The 19,635-nt window shown below is 36.3% G+C and overlaps 1 protein-coding gene across 3 annotated transcripts in view; it reads right to left on the minus strand.

Annotated features, from left to right (window-relative positions):
- The window catches only part of LOC308412551 (pituitary adenylate cyclase-activating polypeptide type I receptor-like), a 33,830-nt gene that overhangs the window by 3,203 nt on the left and 10,992 nt on the right, over nucleotides 1-19,635 (minus strand). For 2 of the 3 annotated variants that reach the window (XM_080907003.1, XM_080907002.1), the window contains exons 4-13: nucleotides 10,987-11,097; nucleotides 10,791-10,891; nucleotides 10,609-10,706; nucleotides 8,964-9,096; nucleotides 7,552-7,705; nucleotides 5,570-5,630; nucleotides 4,457-4,526; nucleotides 4,064-4,155; nucleotides 3,296-3,379; nucleotides 1,336-1,465 (exon numbers count right to left, since the gene is read on the minus strand). In XM_080907003.1, coding sequence (XP_080763129.1) covers nucleotides 1,336-1,465; nucleotides 3,296-3,379; nucleotides 4,064-4,155; nucleotides 4,457-4,526; nucleotides 5,570-5,630; nucleotides 7,552-7,705; nucleotides 8,964-9,096; nucleotides 10,609-10,706; nucleotides 10,791-10,891; nucleotides 10,987-11,097 — 1,034 coding nt within the window. The remainder of the gene's footprint in view (nucleotides 1-1,335; nucleotides 1,466-3,295; nucleotides 3,380-4,063; nucleotides 4,156-4,456; nucleotides 4,527-5,569; nucleotides 5,631-7,551; nucleotides 7,706-8,963; nucleotides 9,097-10,608; nucleotides 10,707-10,790; nucleotides 10,892-10,986; nucleotides 11,098-19,635) is intronic. The other variant, XM_080907004.1, reaches the window with a different exon arrangement.

The following is a 19,635-nucleotide window of genomic DNA, read 5'->3' on the forward strand; positions in this document are numbered from 1 at the left end:
AGAAAAGAAAGAGGAAAACTGACTTCTGCTTTTGCTGTGCACAACGTACAGGTCTCTTCAGTATTTGGGATGTTAAATGTATATCAAAGTACATTATTTGGAAAAATTGGCCACCAGCAGTTAGTTTTACCTACAACTAATGGTTATATTTACATCTACCATTTTGTAAGTGACCAGGCTGATAAGACATATCTGCCACAGATACCTGTCTCTGTCAGTTTACTGCCAGCTAAGGTGACCAAGGCCTAACAAAATGCATGACAAAAAGCCATAATTTTAAAAAAAGAAAATGAACAAAACCATTATAAGGTTTGGCATTTTATCTTTCTCATCAAATAAATACTATACGCATAAAATAAATGTTCAACTGTTCCTGAGAAGGAGCACTTCCTGGATTCAAACTGCTTCTGTTTAAGGTGTTCTTTGAAAAGGATAAACATACGCTAAATCCTCAAAGAACTCCAAGGCACTTTCTTTTCCAATAAAATTTAAAATGCCTTCTCAAGTCACCCTTTGATGACTTTGCACAAAATAAATCAAATGCAAATGAAGGTAAAGGGTTAACCTGCACTAGGAAGATGATGACAGCCGTGCCTGCTTTTCGTTAGAAAAAGGACAGACTTAGAAAAGCCTATCATGAACTCTCAACTTTAGAAAAATAGAGCCAGTGAAATTGTGGACCATTGTATCTACATGTAGCTTTACTTTAACAAAAACAATTGTCTATAAATGTGTTCCTCAGTGTGCTGTCAAAAATGTAAAAACACAAAAGAAATTGACTACCTAGCATGTTAGCTGATCACCCCCTAATGGCATCTTATTGGATGAAACAAACAAAATAATTTAAGTGAGTCACTGAAGATATTTTAGTCTTTTTTTCATCATTACTGATGCTGATCTTTCACTGATAAACACATTTCCTCCTGGCATCGGAGACAATATAGAATAATTGTTTCCATCTATTCTATCCTTTTATAAATCCAGTTTAATTGCTGCAGGGCTCATTTTAACGGCATTGTGTTTAACTGCATGTAGCTTTATAGCATTAATTTGTTATTCTTACTGCTTAATGTGCTGCCCAATATTACTTTCACAGTTTCACAACTGCTTCCAGTAAAAAGGCTTTATGGGGTATGTACTTAGCTCCTCTTCACTTTTCATAGCTGTTGATAATGACTGCAGAAGATAACTTTTGGATATTACTAAAACTCTCCTTAAGATTCTGCTGTATCTTCTATATTCAAATGATTTATTGTCCCATTACGTTCACTCATTCATCATCTGGGATCTCTTCTTTAAGTAAAACTGGATGATGAAGGAGCTGCAGGAGCGTACCTGGAAGGATCCAAGGCCCAGCTCGAACACAAGCCTCTCCCTCTTACTGACATCTTCAGGTGAGAAGGCGAACACGGTGTAGTGAATACCAAAGAGAGGGATGAGCAGGAGGGTGGAGCGTGCCAGACGCCTGAACAAACAACAACAAATAGTTTAATGAGATTGAGTGAGACACAAATCAAAGTTGTTTTAATGTAGATTTACTGGAGCTGGTCAGGTGACGCTAGAGATGCATTGCTGATGTAATGCTGTGCCACATTTCACTACTATACTGTTTCTTAAATGTTTCATTAAGCTGCAAATTTATATATTGATATATTAAAAATATATTAAAATTTATATATTAATATAATAATATATCAATCCTCAGCTTTGTATAAAAAAAGAGGATTTAATAAATACTTAAAGTGTTCGAGGTAAAGGCTGGTGGTATTCTGTATTTTTCTTAATGTCAACAAACCCACTGAAAAGACCAAAACCAACAACAAACTGCTTTGTTGTAGTCTAAAGCCCCTCATTTCTAGCCAGTATATATAAAAAAAGATCAATGATGTTCTCCTGTTTTTAGATGAACTTTTTTTTTAACAAGCACTACAGTTTATTTTCAGTTTCACATACACGGTCATGCATAAATAAATATTCTAAATCACCTAAAAATTGTACTGCTTAGGCCAGTTTTAGCGACTAAAAATCAGCATAGCCCAGCTGTTTAAGCTCTATAATATTAGGTCAGAAGTAGTTGACTGGATTTGTTGACAGTCAGAAAAATAAAATAGCACCACACATCCATTCTTAACTTTACGATTGAGGTTTATTTTAATGTATCAGTTCTTTTTAGGTCAAGACACCGGCAAGAACGCACTCAACTGCCGCTGTGTTTGATACTTTATGGCAGTCACATAAAGCTGTGTCATTACACTGTGGCGTGTATGATGGAACACTGGCTGACGCACAATATCAACGGCACAATACAGACAAACACTTGGTGGACACAAATGTGCAAAACAGTGGTTTCTACAGTGCGGTCCAGTGTCGCCAGGAGTCCTTATGAAATAGTTTCACAACTAGAGTTTGACTCGTTTTCTTGCTGAGAGTTACAGGAGAAGGTCACCTGTTTATCTGTCCACTTAGTGTGACGCTAGCTTAGCACCTAAAGTGGGAATAGAGAAAGTGCACACTGTAAAAAGAAATCTCTAAAAATATATGTGATGTTTTGAAATGCAGAAATTTTCTACATACTGTTTTTTCTTAATATAAACTTACACTATTAAAAAAATATTATTATTTTTAACAGTGCAAGTTCAGGTAACAAACACTTATTTAGATATTTCTGAATCCTCACAGCTTAATATTTAACACATTGTCTATATTTACCTGAATCTAAACTTTTTTTTTTGGCAGTTTATGGATTAAAAGTGTATAGTGAGGTTATACTGTTTACTCTTGTTTAGCTAATAAAAAGGTGTTGGTCATCCAACTCTGAGCAAGAAAACAAGTAAACAATATCCCAAAATGTCAAATTCTTTTAAATGTTTTATCATAATGGAAGGAGATATGCAACTAATAGTAACTATAATAATAAAAAACAGCACCAGAAATATAAATCTAAACAAACAGAAATTAACCGTAAATGAGTCCTTTCATAACTTATTGATTAGAACATTTTCAAAAGCATGAGCACTGATTAGATTTGTTCTGTTTTGTGAGTGAGGTAATGCATTGACAATTAAAAACCCCTAAAACTTTAAGAGCCCCTGGTGTAAGATACACACACACACACACACACACACACACACACACACACACACACACACACACACACACATGCAGTGAACAGAAGACAGAAACTGACACACACACACGGACGCACGCACGTACACACGCACACACACACACACACACACACACACACACACACACACACACACACACACACACACACACACACACACACACTTACAGTGTGATGGTGGATAACTCTGACATCCTGCACGAATGCTGAACGGCCTGTGTGGGCTCACTGAAGCATTTCTGAGCACAGCTGCTACACAGCACAAAGACAACACACAATACAACAAAGACAATGTCTTTAGGGACACAGACGCACAGTGTCACGCGCACACACATCTCCACACTCGGTCATGCACACTCAGGTCTAAGCTGCAGAAGACAAAAGTATTATCTGCTGGGCCTCCAAAGATACTATCCGATGGGAGGGGAGCAGGAGTGATGTCTGGATACAGTACAACTCCATAATGAGGTTCAAACTTCCTGACACTGGGTTCTACAAATGAATCTGAAATTTAAAAAAAAATAATCTAGGCAGACATGTCAGAGGTTATCACAGAGTATTACAAAAAATGGCTGGATTGACATGTTTGTGACACTCACAAGAGAGAAAATAACCCTTGTGCAACATATGCATTTAATATGTTAGCATCTATAAAAATATCACCCAGCTTTTAATATACAGATGGTACCTTCTGTAGGGTCAGTTGGTTGTAGGTTTTGGTCTTTTTGGTCTTTTGATGCTGGTTTTGGGATTTTTTGACAAGATGAAAAAAAGTAATAGTGCCAGCCTTAACTTAAAATTCTGAATCCTAGCTCTGTGAGTAGCAGGGTTGCAAGATCTAGAAAACTGCAGCAATCAAATTTATTAAAGCATAAATTCTTCATCCAAATTTTGACATTTTTGAACTCACGTTTAACCCCACCGATTGTAACTTACAGGTAAATGCTCGATTCATTTCCTCCGATATCAGGCGACTGCAGCTTCTGGACCAGGATCACGATTATTCCAATGAAGAGGACGAAATTGATCTGACATGAAACAGAAAATATTTTCACTGCGGTCAGTTGAACATTAGGTCTTTCCCTTCTCTGCTTGGTTTTCTTCCTGAGGAAGTAGCAAGCAGAGGTTGCTGGTTGCCTTTAAAACTGGTCTACTCAATCACACGCTTGTCTATAAAAAATTATTTTCCCTTTTGTTTCACACCACATTAGGATAGATAGGATTTAAACTGGGGCCACTGTAAGAAAGCCTTTGACATTTAGCTTTTGCATTTGCAGGTGAGCAAGTTAATAAAAGGAAAACTGAATGAGCAACCAGTAAGTGTCATACCATTATAGATGCCACCACAGGTCCTTTGATCACCCACCAGAGGGCAGTGTTCTCATTCGTATCCCAGCATCTGGAGGCCAACAGTACATTTCAGTAATCATACACCATGCTTCAGACATTAGGTAATGCACAACCTCATAGTTTGCCAAACAATGAGCCAGGTTTCAATTATAATACACCAAATACTCAAATTAGTGAGGAGGATTTAAAATGAAAGGAAAAACTCTCAATAACTGAGAATGAAAAACTGAGTTACAAACTTAGCTTAATACTATCAGATGGTTTTTTGTTTTCTTACACTTGTATTACATCACATATTGTGCTCAAAAATGATGAAAAAGGATGCAATAACCGAGCACTCAACAGAGGCTTAACGTACCCAACAAAGGGAGAAATTTCATAATGGCAAATATTATCAGTATTGTCATCAGTATTTTGCTAATAAGAATGGCTAAAACTTCTCATGTAAACATCACCAAACCTCTGTCAATATCAGTTACACTGATTACATTAATTATATTGTAAATTTCTTAATGAAAATATATTATTAAAAAATGATTTTAATAAAACTAAAAGAGGTTTTCTGGCCTGTGTGGCTAATAATATGACACCTGTGTTTATATAACAGTCCTGACGGTTCTTTGTGATCGTTAATAAGCAACTAGTTTCACATGGAAAAAGACTTACAGGTGCCAGTGTTCACACATAAAAGAGGCTCCTGCTTAAAGGGCACCAAAAGCAAAAAAAGATAAAAATCATTGTAAAAGTGACCAATATTATAATCTATTGTAACATTATCTGATATTATCAAACAATGTATCTAATAATGTGTAATTATCTAATATAATATAAGAAGACCAGTATTAATGGATACTGAGTTTTACTCCATGGCTCTCGAGCCCTGTTTGAAATGTATTCATAATAAATCAAATATTGGCTGATTCTGAAATCTAGAGCATAACTAATAGTTACTACAAAATCCAATAAATATTGTGTAATATAATGTATAATCTCTGCTTCTAAATTACAGTGGAAAAGGACTGTAAAGCAGCAGAAAGATTATATGCACTTAGTTTCAGTGACTAAAGGTGGGGAAGAGGAGTCCAGACATACCCAGTGTCATGAAAATGGAGCCTCAGAACAGCCCAAACAGTCACACAAATTGTGGGAGTTCCTGTAATCATGAAAAAACAGAAATAAAAACAACAGAAAAAGTAAAACAGAAATAAAATGCACAATGTTAATGTGACTGCCATAGTTGCTACTAGTCAAATCTCGTCTTTAGACATAAACACAGGAATTAAAAGGAATCATCCGATTTCAAAAGGCTATATTTTTAAAGTAATGAACAAATTTAAAATACATGTATATAAAGTTAAGGCACTCAACGTTTTTCCCTCCAGATGCACGGCTTATCTCAAAGCCAAGTCCAAGTCAAATATGTTTTTGCAAACATGTCTGAACAGCCACCGCTGTTGTTACATTACTTACCTGCAACCGCGTGAAACTCACGACTCTTCTCTGTCTAACAATATATGTTTTGATAGTTTTGATAGAACAGCCGTGGAATTAAAGCACTTTGAAATTGGATGATTCTTTCTGATATACCCTGTATCAAAGGCTACAATCACAATCAGATTTGCGTATTTCCCTACTTCAGCTTTGTTTCGCCAATATTTAAAACATTTAATGGCAAATTTCACTAATCTCTCAAAGGCAAACAAACAGCTATAAAAAAGTTTAAACAAGACCTCAAGCAACTGAGAAAGAAAACACCACTTGCTTTAAAAAAATCTTTTATCAAAACTATACAGTGCAGAAGATATAATAGATAATAAACAAAATTTTAAATGGTAAACAGCACAAATTTTAAAATTCACAATCTGATTAGTAACTCAGCAATGGTCCCCTTTTGCCTAATTAATGTCTTTAATTCTTCACGGGATAAAATTAACAAGGTACTGGAAACGTTCCTCACAGAGACTTTGGTCCATATTGACATGACAGCATAACATTCTCATTCCACCGCATCCCAAAGGTGATCTGTTGGACTGAGAATTGATGACTTTGAGTACAGTGAACTCTTTGTCATGTTCGAAAAACCAGTTTGAATTGATGGAAGAGGCCATCAGAAGATGGCACAGTGGTCATAAAGTGACTGACGTGGTTAGCAGTTTAAACAATGCTCAATTGGTACTAAGGAGCCCCAAAATGTCCTCCCCAGCATAACACCACCAGTAGTGTCAACCGTTGATACAAGGCAGAAAGATCCAAGCTTTCATTTTGTTTACACCAAATTCTGATTCATCCAAATGTAGCAGCAGAAATTGAGACTCATCAAAATGTGAGTTGTTGCTTCCTGTATTTAGCTGACAGGAGAGGTACCCAGTTTGGTCTCTGCTGCTGTAGCCCATCTGCTTCAGGGTTTGATTCAGAGATTCTCTTCTGCATATTAGATTTATAACAACTGCTATTTGTTGTCTTCCCATCAGCTCAAAGCAGATTGGCAAATTTTCTCTGACCTCTGGCATCAACACGGCTTTTCTTTAGCTCAGTGGATATTTTCTTGTCTTTTTTCAAAAACATTCTCTGTGAACCATCTAGAGCAGCGGTCCCCAACCCCCGGGCCTCGGACCGGTACCGGTCCGTGAGTCGTTTGGTACCGGGCCGCAAGAGTTCAGGCTCAGGTGTGAAATGTATGGTTTTCAGGGTTTTTGTCGGTTTTCAGCGTTATTTTGTTATCTTTTTGATCGTTAACTCGGTTTTCACGTGTGTTATGAATAAATCTTTTTTTCTGTACCGGTACTAGTTTTATTTTGTTGTATTTATCCGCGACACATTAAAGGCCGGTCCGTGAAAATATTGTTGGGTATAAACCGGTCTGTGGCGCAAAAAAGGTTGGAGACCGCTGATCTAGAGGTGGAGTATAGGAAAATCCCAACAAATGAGCTAGATAGATATTAAATATTTGCACTAACAAGCTGTTAAACAGGAATATATAGTAAAAGGAATATAATAGTAATAAAATGGCCAGTCATGTAAATTAGTCACCACTTTATGGCAATAATGATAATCAAGCAAAAATGTCTACTTACCCCACCCAACAATGGTATACCAGTAGAAGTAGCGTCTCTCGGGAAAGAAAGTCTCCACCAGCAGAGTGAAGAGATACAGACCTTCAATGAACAGCCAGAAATAGTTGGACATGACACAGTAATGGAAGAAAACCATCACTGCTTTACATGCCACCTGCATATGAAGACACGTTAGGAGATAAGTTGTGATTACCTATCTGTATGAAACAATTATTATCTTAGAAGATTCTGTACCAATATTAATCTAAACAAGAAAAATAATCTTCAAAATTTCAGTGAAGTTAATTATGATAATCTTGTTTCTTCTTCTCTAAACAGAAAAGTTGTGTTTAAATGGTCAATGGTTATTTATTCAAAAGCAATAGACCCCAAATGTCAGAGTGACATTATCCATGTAAACAACAAGGCGACAGCGCACCGCACAGGACGGTAATAACCCTAAATATTTAGCACGACCCGATGAGCTAATATGCAAATGATCTCCCCCAGCACCTACATGCCAGGCGAAGTGTCATGTGATGACACTGTGTTAATGACTAAAGTCCATATACACTGTGGGGTCAACCAATTACAGGACTGATCTGATTCTCTGTACTGCCATGACAATGACCTGTGATCACCATGGCAACAGTGGTAAAGTGTTTGATTTCAGAAAAAAAAAGAAACGGGAAAAAAAGGGCAAAGTAGCCATTGATATGTTAATAAGACTCTAGCAGAAGATTTCCACTGGTCTTGCTAAAGCCATTAGCGCATCTAATTAGGTTTATTTATCATGGCTGCTTAACAATAGTGAACAATGTATTCTTATCAGACAAAGGCTAAGAGCTTGTTCTGCATTTGTAATCAGGGAGTATTAGTCATCTAATAGCATGTTTGCTTTTTGTAAAATTTGCATCTGATTGAAGTTCTTTCAAAGGTGAACGGCAAACAGGAAACGCTGGAGGAGACGTATTTCTCAGGCGTTCTCGAGCTCTCGCTGTATCTCAAACAAAACAAGCCTGGCCATATTTTTTATGCCCATTTTCTTTATAACCTGATTGGCTGGATTTTGGTGGTACACCCGATAAACCAGGACATGTATTTTACTGACTCTAGTGTCCACTTATTTTGTCAGAGCAGGGACTGTTTAGAATATTAAAGGCTTCAGCTTAAAACAATTGGCTTTAAATTAAAATTAATGATCTAATTAACCTTGGAAACTGAAAACTACCAATTTTCCATTAATCACTAAAACAGCAGTCACAATTGCTTCCTCTGGAAGTGATTAACACCATCAGCAGCAGGTGAAGTTTGTATTATGATGCCGACATATATATATATATATATATATATATATATATATATATATATATATATATATATATATATATATATATATATATATATATATATATATGGTTGTTGTTACTGACTGTGTCCACGAAGCAATGGTCGCTGTCTTCCTGAGCGTACAACACGCCGTCCTTGATGAAGACTGAGATGGCTCTCAAAATGAAGGACACAAACAGATTCATGTGAATAAAGTTCCTGGTGCAGTGGAGCTTCCTGGAGAGATGAGAAAGGACATATACACATCTTTATCTTGTCTTTACATCTGTGCTCTGTTTAACCCTTCCAGCTCCGCGATGATTTAGAAATTACCACATGAAACCTTGTGGAATTCAATCTGAAAGCCTGTTCTTGCAACTTTAACTAAAAATCCCTGAATGTGCCGTGTTTGCAAACTTAAAAATGCTGACGAGCTTTGCTCTAATAACAGATAAGGGCTGGTCCCTGAACAGGGACCTCTAAGATAGAAACATGTTAAAGCTGCAACTGGATATTATTGGTGTCTTTGAACCTTAAGATTTATGGTGGGGTGGCCTTAAAACAACCACTGCCACACCCATCTGGTGGTGCATTAGGGAGGTTTAGGTCTGACAGTTTCCCACACACACACTGGGCATTTGTGTAGCAATAAGAAAGTAAAGAGAATTTTGCATTTTCCTCTTAAGCTTAAGGTTTTACTTTATGAATAACTAAACACAATCCAATAAATGCCTTTCAGAATAAACTGTCTATAAAATGCGCATCATTACCCTTCCATGATTCCAAGCTTTTAGTCAGTGAGTAAAAACAGGGTGAATTTTAAAGACTCTGTCATTAAGCCCGTCATTGAAACTAAAGGTATAGAGCCAGAACCTAAAGAATCTAAAGATATTTATTTTCAATGAATATACATAAATATAATGATTTATATAATGATCAAAGCTTCTAGTAATAATTGATCAAAGTACAATATTCTTCTCCTGTTGGACTAATGATATAGATTTTTGCTTGAATGTTTGAAACAACAAACACACAAAAAAGCTACTTTTGAATAAACTTTGTCACAAACTCAAGTTTGTTATTTAAATAGTTAAAAAAATTGTGAACATATTTTTCCTATCAATGATTGATTTTCTAGTCCATCAAAGTTCCAACCTTTACCTAAAGTCATGGGATCTGAGCAATGACAGAAATAGTGAGGTCACAAATACAATGAAGTGAAATGAGGTTCCTGTGTAGGGTAGCTGGGCCTGAACCTGTCGCATACATGGACAGCTGTGGAGACATCATAGTGACATAATCAGCTCTGTTATACTTCTTTGAAGTCTGCTTGAAATTCACTGCCTAGGGTGCATAGTTGGTGCATTGTAATGTAAAGTCTCCACGGATGAGTCCTAAGAAACCTGGCAGAGACAAGAACATCTGCAATCATCTGCAACATCTGTCACCAGGACCCAAGTGGACTCCAAAATGCTTTTAGCAAAGTCTTAGAGATAAGTGAGGAGCTCGGACATCTGAAGGGAGCTCAGAGCAGAACTGCTGCTTTTCTGTGTTTGAAAGGAGCCAGCTGAAGCGGTCGGGGCATCTGGGTCCATATTGGACACCTTCCTTTGGAGATTTTCAGGGCATGCCAATCTGCTTGAAAGTGTTGCTGGGGTGAAGGACTTCTGGAGATGGATTAGAAATGGATGGATGGATGGATGGATGGATGGATGGATGGATGGATGGATGGATGCTCAGAAAGCTCACCTGAACCTGCAGAGAATAACCATGGCTGTAGTCAGAGACACAAGCGACGTGCTGTAGCCGACTGTGTAGAGGGCTTTGACTGATGCGTAGTATGGATCCTAATGGAGAAAGACAGAGAATGAGTCTGTGTACTTGATATACAGTACATGCCATATGGAATAAAAAGATCCACAAAGCCTTACAAGTTTGGTAGTGTTGTCATAGAAGAAACAGACTTCCGCATAGTGAGGAAAAGGCTCTGACCATCCATATTCAGTACAGTTACGACTGACCTTCCCCATTTCTGCAAATAAAAAAATATGCCTGAATAAAACTGCGCTGAATGAAAAGAAACTTGATGTTCAAATAAGACTATCCGAATATGGTGTTGCCACTCACCATCTTCAGGGACCGTGTAGTCATGAAGGAGCTCCGGACAGTTAACCTCCACAACCTCCCCAACATTGGCCGCTTGCCAGCAGGTAAGATTGTCCCACATCCAATCACATGCTGACAGGCAACGGAAAGGAAACAGAGCAACTAAAATTAAAAAAAAACTAAGAATTCAGGAAAATTTAAATGGTGGTAAAACAGTTCAGTTTCTAAAGATATCTAGCATTTTCTTGGCAAAATGATAAAAACCAAGGAAGCAACTTTCAAATGTTATGACCTCTCTTAACCAATCTCAGATCATTTTATTACCGACCAGTGTTACTACTTGACTAAAACGAGGCATTACCCCTTTGAAGAGTTCTTTCTCCACATGCTCCAGACGGCTCTATTATATTTTCTCAGACACACACATTTTAAAATGAAAACGACGGAATTTGAATGAAAACAACAGAATTTGGGAACAAACAATGGAATTTGAATGATAACAATGGAATTAGAATGAAAACAATGGAATTTGAATGAAAAAAACAGAATTTGAATGAAAACAATGGAAGTTTAAAACAAACAACAGAATTAGAATGAACAGAAAAGAATTTGAATCAAAACAATGGAAATAGAATGAAAACAACAGAATTTGTATGAAAACAACAGAATTAGAAAGAAAACAATGGAATTAAAATGAAAACGACGGAATTAAAATGAAAACAACAGAATTTGAATGAAAACAATGGAAGTTTAAAAGAAAACAACAGAATTAGAATGAAAACAGTGGAACAGAATTTGAATGAAAACAACGGAATTAAAATGAAAACGACGGAATTTGCATGAAAACAACAGAATTTTAGAACAAACCATGGAATTTGAATGAAAACAATGGAATTTGAATGAAAACAACGGAATTAGAATGAAAACAACGGAATTAGAATGAAAACAACGGAATTAAAATGAAAACGACGGAATTTGAATGAAAACAACAGAATTTGAGAACAAACAATGGAATTTGAATGAAAAGAACAGAATTTGATCAAAAACAAAATAATTTGCATGAAAAAAACAGAATTACAATGAAAACAACGGAATTTGAATGAAAACAACGGAATTTGAATGAAAACAACGGAATTAGAATGAAAACGACGGAATTTGAATGAAAACAACAGAATTTGAGAACAAACAATGGAATTTGAATGAAAAGAACAGAATTTGATCAAAAACAAAATAATTTGCATAAAAACAACAAAATTAGAACGAAAACAATGGAACAGAATTAGGATGAAAACAACGGAATTAGAATGAAAACAACGGAATTTGAATGAAAACAACGGAATGTTACGTTTCGGTGTGTCAGTGTTTTGTTTTTGCATGACTTATGTATTTCCTGCTTTACTTTGAAAGTCTGTGTTATCTTAGTGTGTTCAGTTTACATTTTCCCTGTCTCGTCAGTTCTAATTTGCCCCAGCTGTGTTTCCCTCCTGTGGTCCATTTCCTGATTGCTCCCTCTATGTATTTAAACCCTGTGTTTCAGTGTGTCATGGTCGCGATCTCCCCCGTGTTGTAAATAGTTTGGTGTTTTGTTGTAAATAAATAGTCTGTTGTAAATAGTTGTGAATGGGTTTGTTAATACTTTCGTCATGGGATATTTTCGTTTTGGGATTTTGGTGGAGAGCCTTCGTGGTTTTATTTTCCTTATCTTTGTTTTTTTATGTTGCACCCCGGTTGCCTAGGCCGGGGTGTAACATATGGGGGCTCGTCCGGGATCGCTGGAGGGTCCGAAGGAGGGACAGCTTCGGCCTTCTGTCTTCGCTGGAGGGTCCGAGGACCGCTTCAGCCTCCGTCTGTCTTCGCTGGAGGGCCCGGGGACCGCTCCAGCCTTCATCCGCCTTCGCTGGAGGATCCGAGGGACCGCTCCAGCCTTCTGCAGCTGGTGGGCTGCGTGTCTATGTGTGCAGCTAGTGGGCTGCGTGTCTATGTGTGCAGCTAGTGAGCTGCTCGTCTGTCTTCGCTGGAGGATCCGAGGGACCGCTCCAGCCTTCATCCGCCTTCGCTGGAGGATCCGAGGGACCGCTCCAGCCTTCTGCAGCTGGTGGGCTGCGTGTCCGTGTGTGCAGCTGGTGGGCTGCGTGTCCGTGTGTGCAGCTAGTGAGCTGCTCATCCGCCTTCGCTGGAGCGTCCGAGGGACCGCTCCAGCCTTCATCCGCCTCTGCTGGAGGGTCCGGGGGACCGCACCAGCCTTCGTCGTCTGCTGGAGGGTCCGTGGGACCGCTCCAGCCTCCATCAGCTTCGTCTGCCTTCATCCGCCTTCGCTGGGGGGAGGGTCCGTGGGACCGCCCCAGCCTTTGTCGTCGCTGGAGGGTCCGTGGGACCGCTCCAGCCTTCATCCGCCTTCGCTGGAGGGTCCGAGGGACCGCTCCAGCCTTCGTCGTCTGCTGGAGGGTCAGTGGGACCGCTCCAGCCTCCATCAGCTTCGTCTGCCTTCGTTTCAGCCTTCGTTTGTCTGAATCAAACTTTTCACTTGGGGTTACATGTTTGATTTTTGGGTAGGGGGAAATGTTACGTTTCGGTGTGTCAGTGTTTTGTTTTTGCATGACTTATGTATTTCCTGCTTTACTTTGAAAGTCTGTGTTATCTTAGTGTGTTCAGTTTACATTTTCCCTGTCTCGTCAGTTCTAATTTGCCCCAGCTGTGTTTCCCTCCTGTGGTCCATTTCCTGATTGCTCCCTCTATGTATTTAAACCCTGTGTTTCAGTGTGTCATGGTCGCGATCTCCCCCGTGTTGTAAATAGTTTGGTGTTTTGTTGTAAATAAATAGTCTGTTGTAAATAGTTGTGAATGGGTTTGTTAATACTTTCGTCATGGGATATTTTCGTTTTGGGATTTTGGTGGAGAGCCTTCGTGGTTTTATTTTCCTTATCTTTGTTTTTTTACGTTGCACCCCGGTTGCCTAGGCCGGGGTGTAACAGGAATTTGAATGAAAACAATGGACGTTTAAAAGAAAACAACAGAATTAGAATGAAAACAACAGAATTAAAATGAAAACGACAGAATTTGAATGAAAACAACAGAATTAGAATGTATAGAACAGAGTTTGAATGAAAGCAACAGAATTCTAAAACAAACAATAGAATTTGAATAAAAAGAGTAGAATTTGAATGAAAACAATGGAATTAAAATGAAAATGACGAAATCTGAATGAAAACAACAGAATTTGAGAACAAACAACAGAATTTGAGAACAAACAATGGAATTTGAATGAAAACAACGGAATTTGAATGAAAACAACGGAATTTCAATGAAATGAACGGAATTAGAATGAAATGAATAGAATTTGAATGAAAACAACGGAATTAGAATGAACAGACCAGAATTTGAATCAAAACAATGGAATTAGAATGAAAAGAAAAGAATTTGAATGAAAACAACGGAATTTGAATGAAAATGACAGAATTTGAATGAAAAGAACAGAATTTGATCAAAAACAAAAGAATTTGAATGAAAACAACAGAATTAGAACGAAAACAACGGAATTTGAATGAAAACAACAGAATTTGAATGAAAACAATGGAAGTTTAAAACAAACAACAGAATTAGAATGAAAACTTCGGAATTAAAATGAAAACGACGGAATTTGAATGAAAACAACAGCATTTGAATGAAAACAACGGAATTTCAATGAAATGAACGGAATTAGAATGAAATGAATAGAATTTGAATGAAAACAACGGAATTAGAATGAACAGACCAGAATTTGAATCAAAACAATGGAATTAGAATGAAAAGAAAATAATTTGAATGAAAACAACGGAATTTGAATGAAAACAACAGAATTAGAAAGAAAACAATGGAATTAAAATGAAAACGACGGAATTAAAATGAAAACAACAGAATTTGAATGAAAACAATGGAAGTTTAAAAGAAAACAACAGAATTTTAGAACAAACCATGGAATTTGAATGAAAACAATGGAATTTGAATGAAAACAACGGAATTAGAATGAAAACAACGGAATTAGAATGAAAACAACGGAATTAAAATGAAAACGACGGAATTTGAATGAAAACAACAGAATTTGAGAACAAACAATGGAATTTGAATGAAAAGAACAGAATTTGATCAAAAACAAAAGAATTTGCATGAAAAAAACAGAATTACAATGAAAACAACGGAATTTGAATGAAAACAACGGAATTAGAATGAAAACAACGGAATTAGAATGAAAACGACGGAATTTGAATGAAAACAACAGAATTTGAGAACAAACAACAGAATTTGAGAACAAACAATGGAATTTGAATGAAAACAACGGAATTTGAATGAAAACAACGGAATTTCAATGAAATGAACGGAATTAGAATGAAATGAATAGAATTTGAATGAAAACAACGGAATTAGAATGAACAGACCAGAATTTGAATCAAAACAATGGAATTAGAATGAAAAGAAAAGAATTTGAATGAAAACAACGGAATTTGAATGAAAATGACAGAATTTGAATGAAAAGAACAGAATTTGATCAAAAACAAAAGAATTTGAATGAAAACAACAGAATTAGAACGAAAACAACGGAATTTGAATGAAAACAACAGAATTTGAATGAAAACAATGGAAGTTTAAAACAAACAACAGAATTAGAATGAAAACTTCGGAATTAAAATGAAAACGACGGAATTTGAATGAAAACAACAGCATTTGAATGAAAACAACGGAATTTCAATGAAATGAACGGAATTAGAATGAAATGAATAGAATTTGAATGAAAACAACGGAATTAGAATGAACAGACCAGAATTTGAATCAAAACAATGGAATTAGAATGAAAAGAAAATAATTTGAATGAAAACAACGGAATTTGAATGAAAACAACAGAATTAGAAAGAAAACAATGGAATTAAAATGAAAACGACGGAATTAAAATGAAAACAACAGAATTTGAATGAAAACAATGGAAGTTTAAAAGAAAACAACAGAATTTTAGAACAAACCATGGAATTTGAATGAAAACAATGGAATTTGAATGAAAACAACGGAATTAGAATGAAAACAACGGAATTAGAATGAAAACAACGGAATTAAAATGAAAACGACGGAATTTGAATGAAAACAACAGAATTTGAGAACAAACAATGGAATTTGAATGAAAAGAACAGAATTTGATCAAAAACAAAAGAATTTGCATGAAAAAAACAGAATTACAATGAAAACAACGGAATTTGAATGAAAACAACGGAATTAGAATGAAAACAACGGAATTAGAATGAAAACGACGGAATTTGAATGAAAACAACAGAATTTGAGAACAAACAATGGAATTTGAATGAAAAGAACAGAATTTGATCAAAAACAAAATAATTTGCATAAAAACAACAAAATTAGAACGAAAACAATGGAACAGAATTAGGATGAAAACAACGGAATTAGAATGAAAACAACGGAATTTGAATGAAAACAACGGAATTTGAATGAAAACAATGGACGTTTAAAAGAAAACAACAGAATTAGAATGAAAACAACAGAATTAAAATGAAAACGACAGAATTTGAATGAAAACAACAGAATTAGAATGTATAGAACAGAGTTTGAATGAAAGCAACAGAATTCTAAAACAAACAATAGAATTTGAATAAAAAGAGTAGAATTTGAATGAAAACAACAGCATTTGAATGAAAACAATAGAATTAAAATGAAAACGACGAAATCTGAATGAAAACAACAGAATTTGAGAACAAACAACAGAATTTGAGAACAAACAATGGAATTTGAATGAAAACGATGGAATTTGAATGAAAACAACGGAATTTGAATGAAAACAACGGAATTTCAATGAAATGAACGGAATTAGAATGAAATGAATAGAATTTGAATGAAAACAACGGAATTAGAATGAACAGACCAGAATTTGAATCAAAACAATGGAATTAGAATGAAAAGAAAAGAATTTGAATGAAAACAACGGAATTTGAATGAAAATGACAGAATTTGAATGAAAAGAACAGAATTTGAATGAAAACAATGGAAGTTTAAAACAAACAACAGAATTAGAATGAAAACTTCGGAATTAAAATGAAAACGACGGAATTTGAATGAAAACAACAGCATTTGAATGAAAACAACGGAATTTCAATGAAATGAACGGAATTAGAATGAAATGAATAGAATTTGAATGAAAACAATGGAATTAGAATGAAAAGAAAATAATTTGAATGAAAACAACGGAATTTGAATGAAAAAAACAGAATTTGAATGAAAACAATGGAAGTTTAAAACAAACAACAGAATTAGAATGAACAGAAAAGAATTTGAATCAAAACAATGGAAATAGAATGAAAAGAACAGAATTTGTATGAAAACAACAGAATTAGAAAGAAAACAACGGAATTAAAATGAAAACGACGGAATTAAAATGAAAACAACAGAATTTGAATGAAAACAATGGAATTAAAATGAAAACGACGGAATTTGAATGAAAACAACAGAATTTGAGAACAAACAATGGAATTTGAATGAAAACGATGGAATTTGAATGAAAACAACAGCATTTGAATGAAAACAACGGAATTTCAATGAAATGAACGGAATTAGAATGAAATGAATAGAATTTGAATGAAAACAACGGAATTAGAATGAACAGACCAGAATTTGAATCAAAACAATGGAATTGGAATGAAAAGAAAAGAATTTGAATGAAAACAACAGAAGTAGAATGAAAACAATGGAATTAAAGGCAAAGGAGCTAAAACAGCTTGTTTCAGAAAATGGATAAACTGAGTAACTGTACAAAGGCCCAGTCTAGGTGTGAATGATATATAGGTGAGAAAAATATAAGGACTTGAAATGATTGCAATGGGTTCCCTGTAGTCTTTTAGCTCCATTTTTGGTCTCCTCCAACTCGTTTAGGAAAATTCATGTGGCTTTTTAGATGCTTAATGATCCACTGTGTTCACCAGCTGTTTTGTGTGTGTGCTGTTGGACTCAGATCTTGTACGATGTGTTTCCAGAGCACTTTTAGTGCCTGCTATGGCAGAAAAAGACCAGCTCTTTGAGCAGTGAGCGTTTGGAGGAACAGTGAATTTGTGAGGTAAAAGTCAATAAGGCTCTGCTGCACATTTATCTTTTATTATCAATGGATATATGTTTTAGTATATAAACATTAATTATAGCTATTCTAACTCTGTGTATTTTGCACTATTCGCCGCCTTTTATGCTCTAAATTCACTGGAAAGACCATTAAAGAGGATGTTGAGGAAGGAGGTAGGCACAAGTACCTGCATTTATTCACAAACATGCACTGTCAGAGCCAAAATGACAGATTTTAGTTGGTCTAACATTTATCTGTGCACAGACACACCCTTGAGAGTATCAGCCCTTGCTGTCAAAAGAGCTGACAAATGATTCTGTCTGACCAGCAGCAGAAAAAAGCCCATCATTTCACACTGTAGGGCTGATGCTGTTTTAACAGTTTGTATTCCTGTGGAACCAAAAAACACACTCAGTGATCAGGAATAATGTCAAAAACACACAAAATCTGGAAACCGTCAGGAAACAGAACTATTCTATTGTTCTCCATTCTTGCCTGAAAGGATTTTTTCCTGGAAATCATTTCCATATGTTACCCTGAAAACTGTGAATAGAGCAATGGTAAAGGGTGACAGTGTGATGCCCTCCCTGGTTTGTTTGCCTGTTTCGCAACTATATTTTCCTTTTGCAGGAAAATGGTGAATGGTTAAGTATAAGTTTTTGCAAGCTGTACCTTATAAAGGAGCAACTCTTGAGGTTTTTGCAGGTTTAATGTGATACAGTTAATTCCCCTGGTGTCCCAGTTGAATCAAGCTGGAAGCAGACAATTTCTTAGCTCATTTCCATTTACCGGTTTCTGCTTTGTTTTGATCTTCTGCTATTCATCTGTCTCAATGCTTGAGTGATGCTCAACATTTTTGTTTTTATTCTATGTGTTGGTTTCACAGTTTTAATTTCTGTCTGTCTTTCTCTCCGCTCCCATCTCTTCTCAATCCTTCCCCCCTTTTTCTAGTTTATGCTCGGGCGGTTTATAGTGCTGCAGAGGCAGGCAGAAGTCTGATTTGTGTGCACTTTGAGTGTCTTTGTGACTGGGGGTTATCTGTTCATGTGCATATGTGAGTTTGTGCATGTGTCCGGTGTGTTTGCAGTGCTTTCTCTACTCTGCTTGGCTCTCTAATCTGTTTTGGTTCTGTCTGGTGAGCCGGACACAAAGCCAATTACCTTTTAAAGGGCAAATCTGAGCCAAATGAGCTGAACTGAGCTACAGAGGTAACTGGCTTAATAAAGCTCCCTGTCCCTATCTCACGCAAAATCTCATAGTATTTGCCGGGCTTCAAAAATTCAGCATATGAAAATCACACATCACACATTCTGTACTGTCCACGTAAATGTAAAATACATTTGTACAAAAAACACATGGCTGGATTCACAAGACTGGTATAATTTCATTTTCTGAAGCAGATTCGATCAACTGGTTTGACTTCCCAAAGGCCACGGCAGTATTGTCAAACATTTACAGTGCAACATCCACAGATAATTAATTTGTAATGAAAGAAATGTCAGATTTCTGCATACCAGGCAGTTTTATTTCCTCACAAATGATTTGCTGTCAGCAGAAAACAGCAGGGCGGCTTCTTTTACAGCGAG

The sequence above is a fragment of the Rhamphochromis sp. 'chilingali' genome (genome assembly GCF_963969265.1).
Source record: "Rhamphochromis sp. 'chilingali' genome assembly, chromosome: 16".
In the NCBI taxonomy this organism is placed as follows: domain Eukaryota; kingdom Metazoa; phylum Chordata; class Actinopteri; order Cichliformes; family Cichlidae; genus Rhamphochromis; species Rhamphochromis sp. 'chilingali'.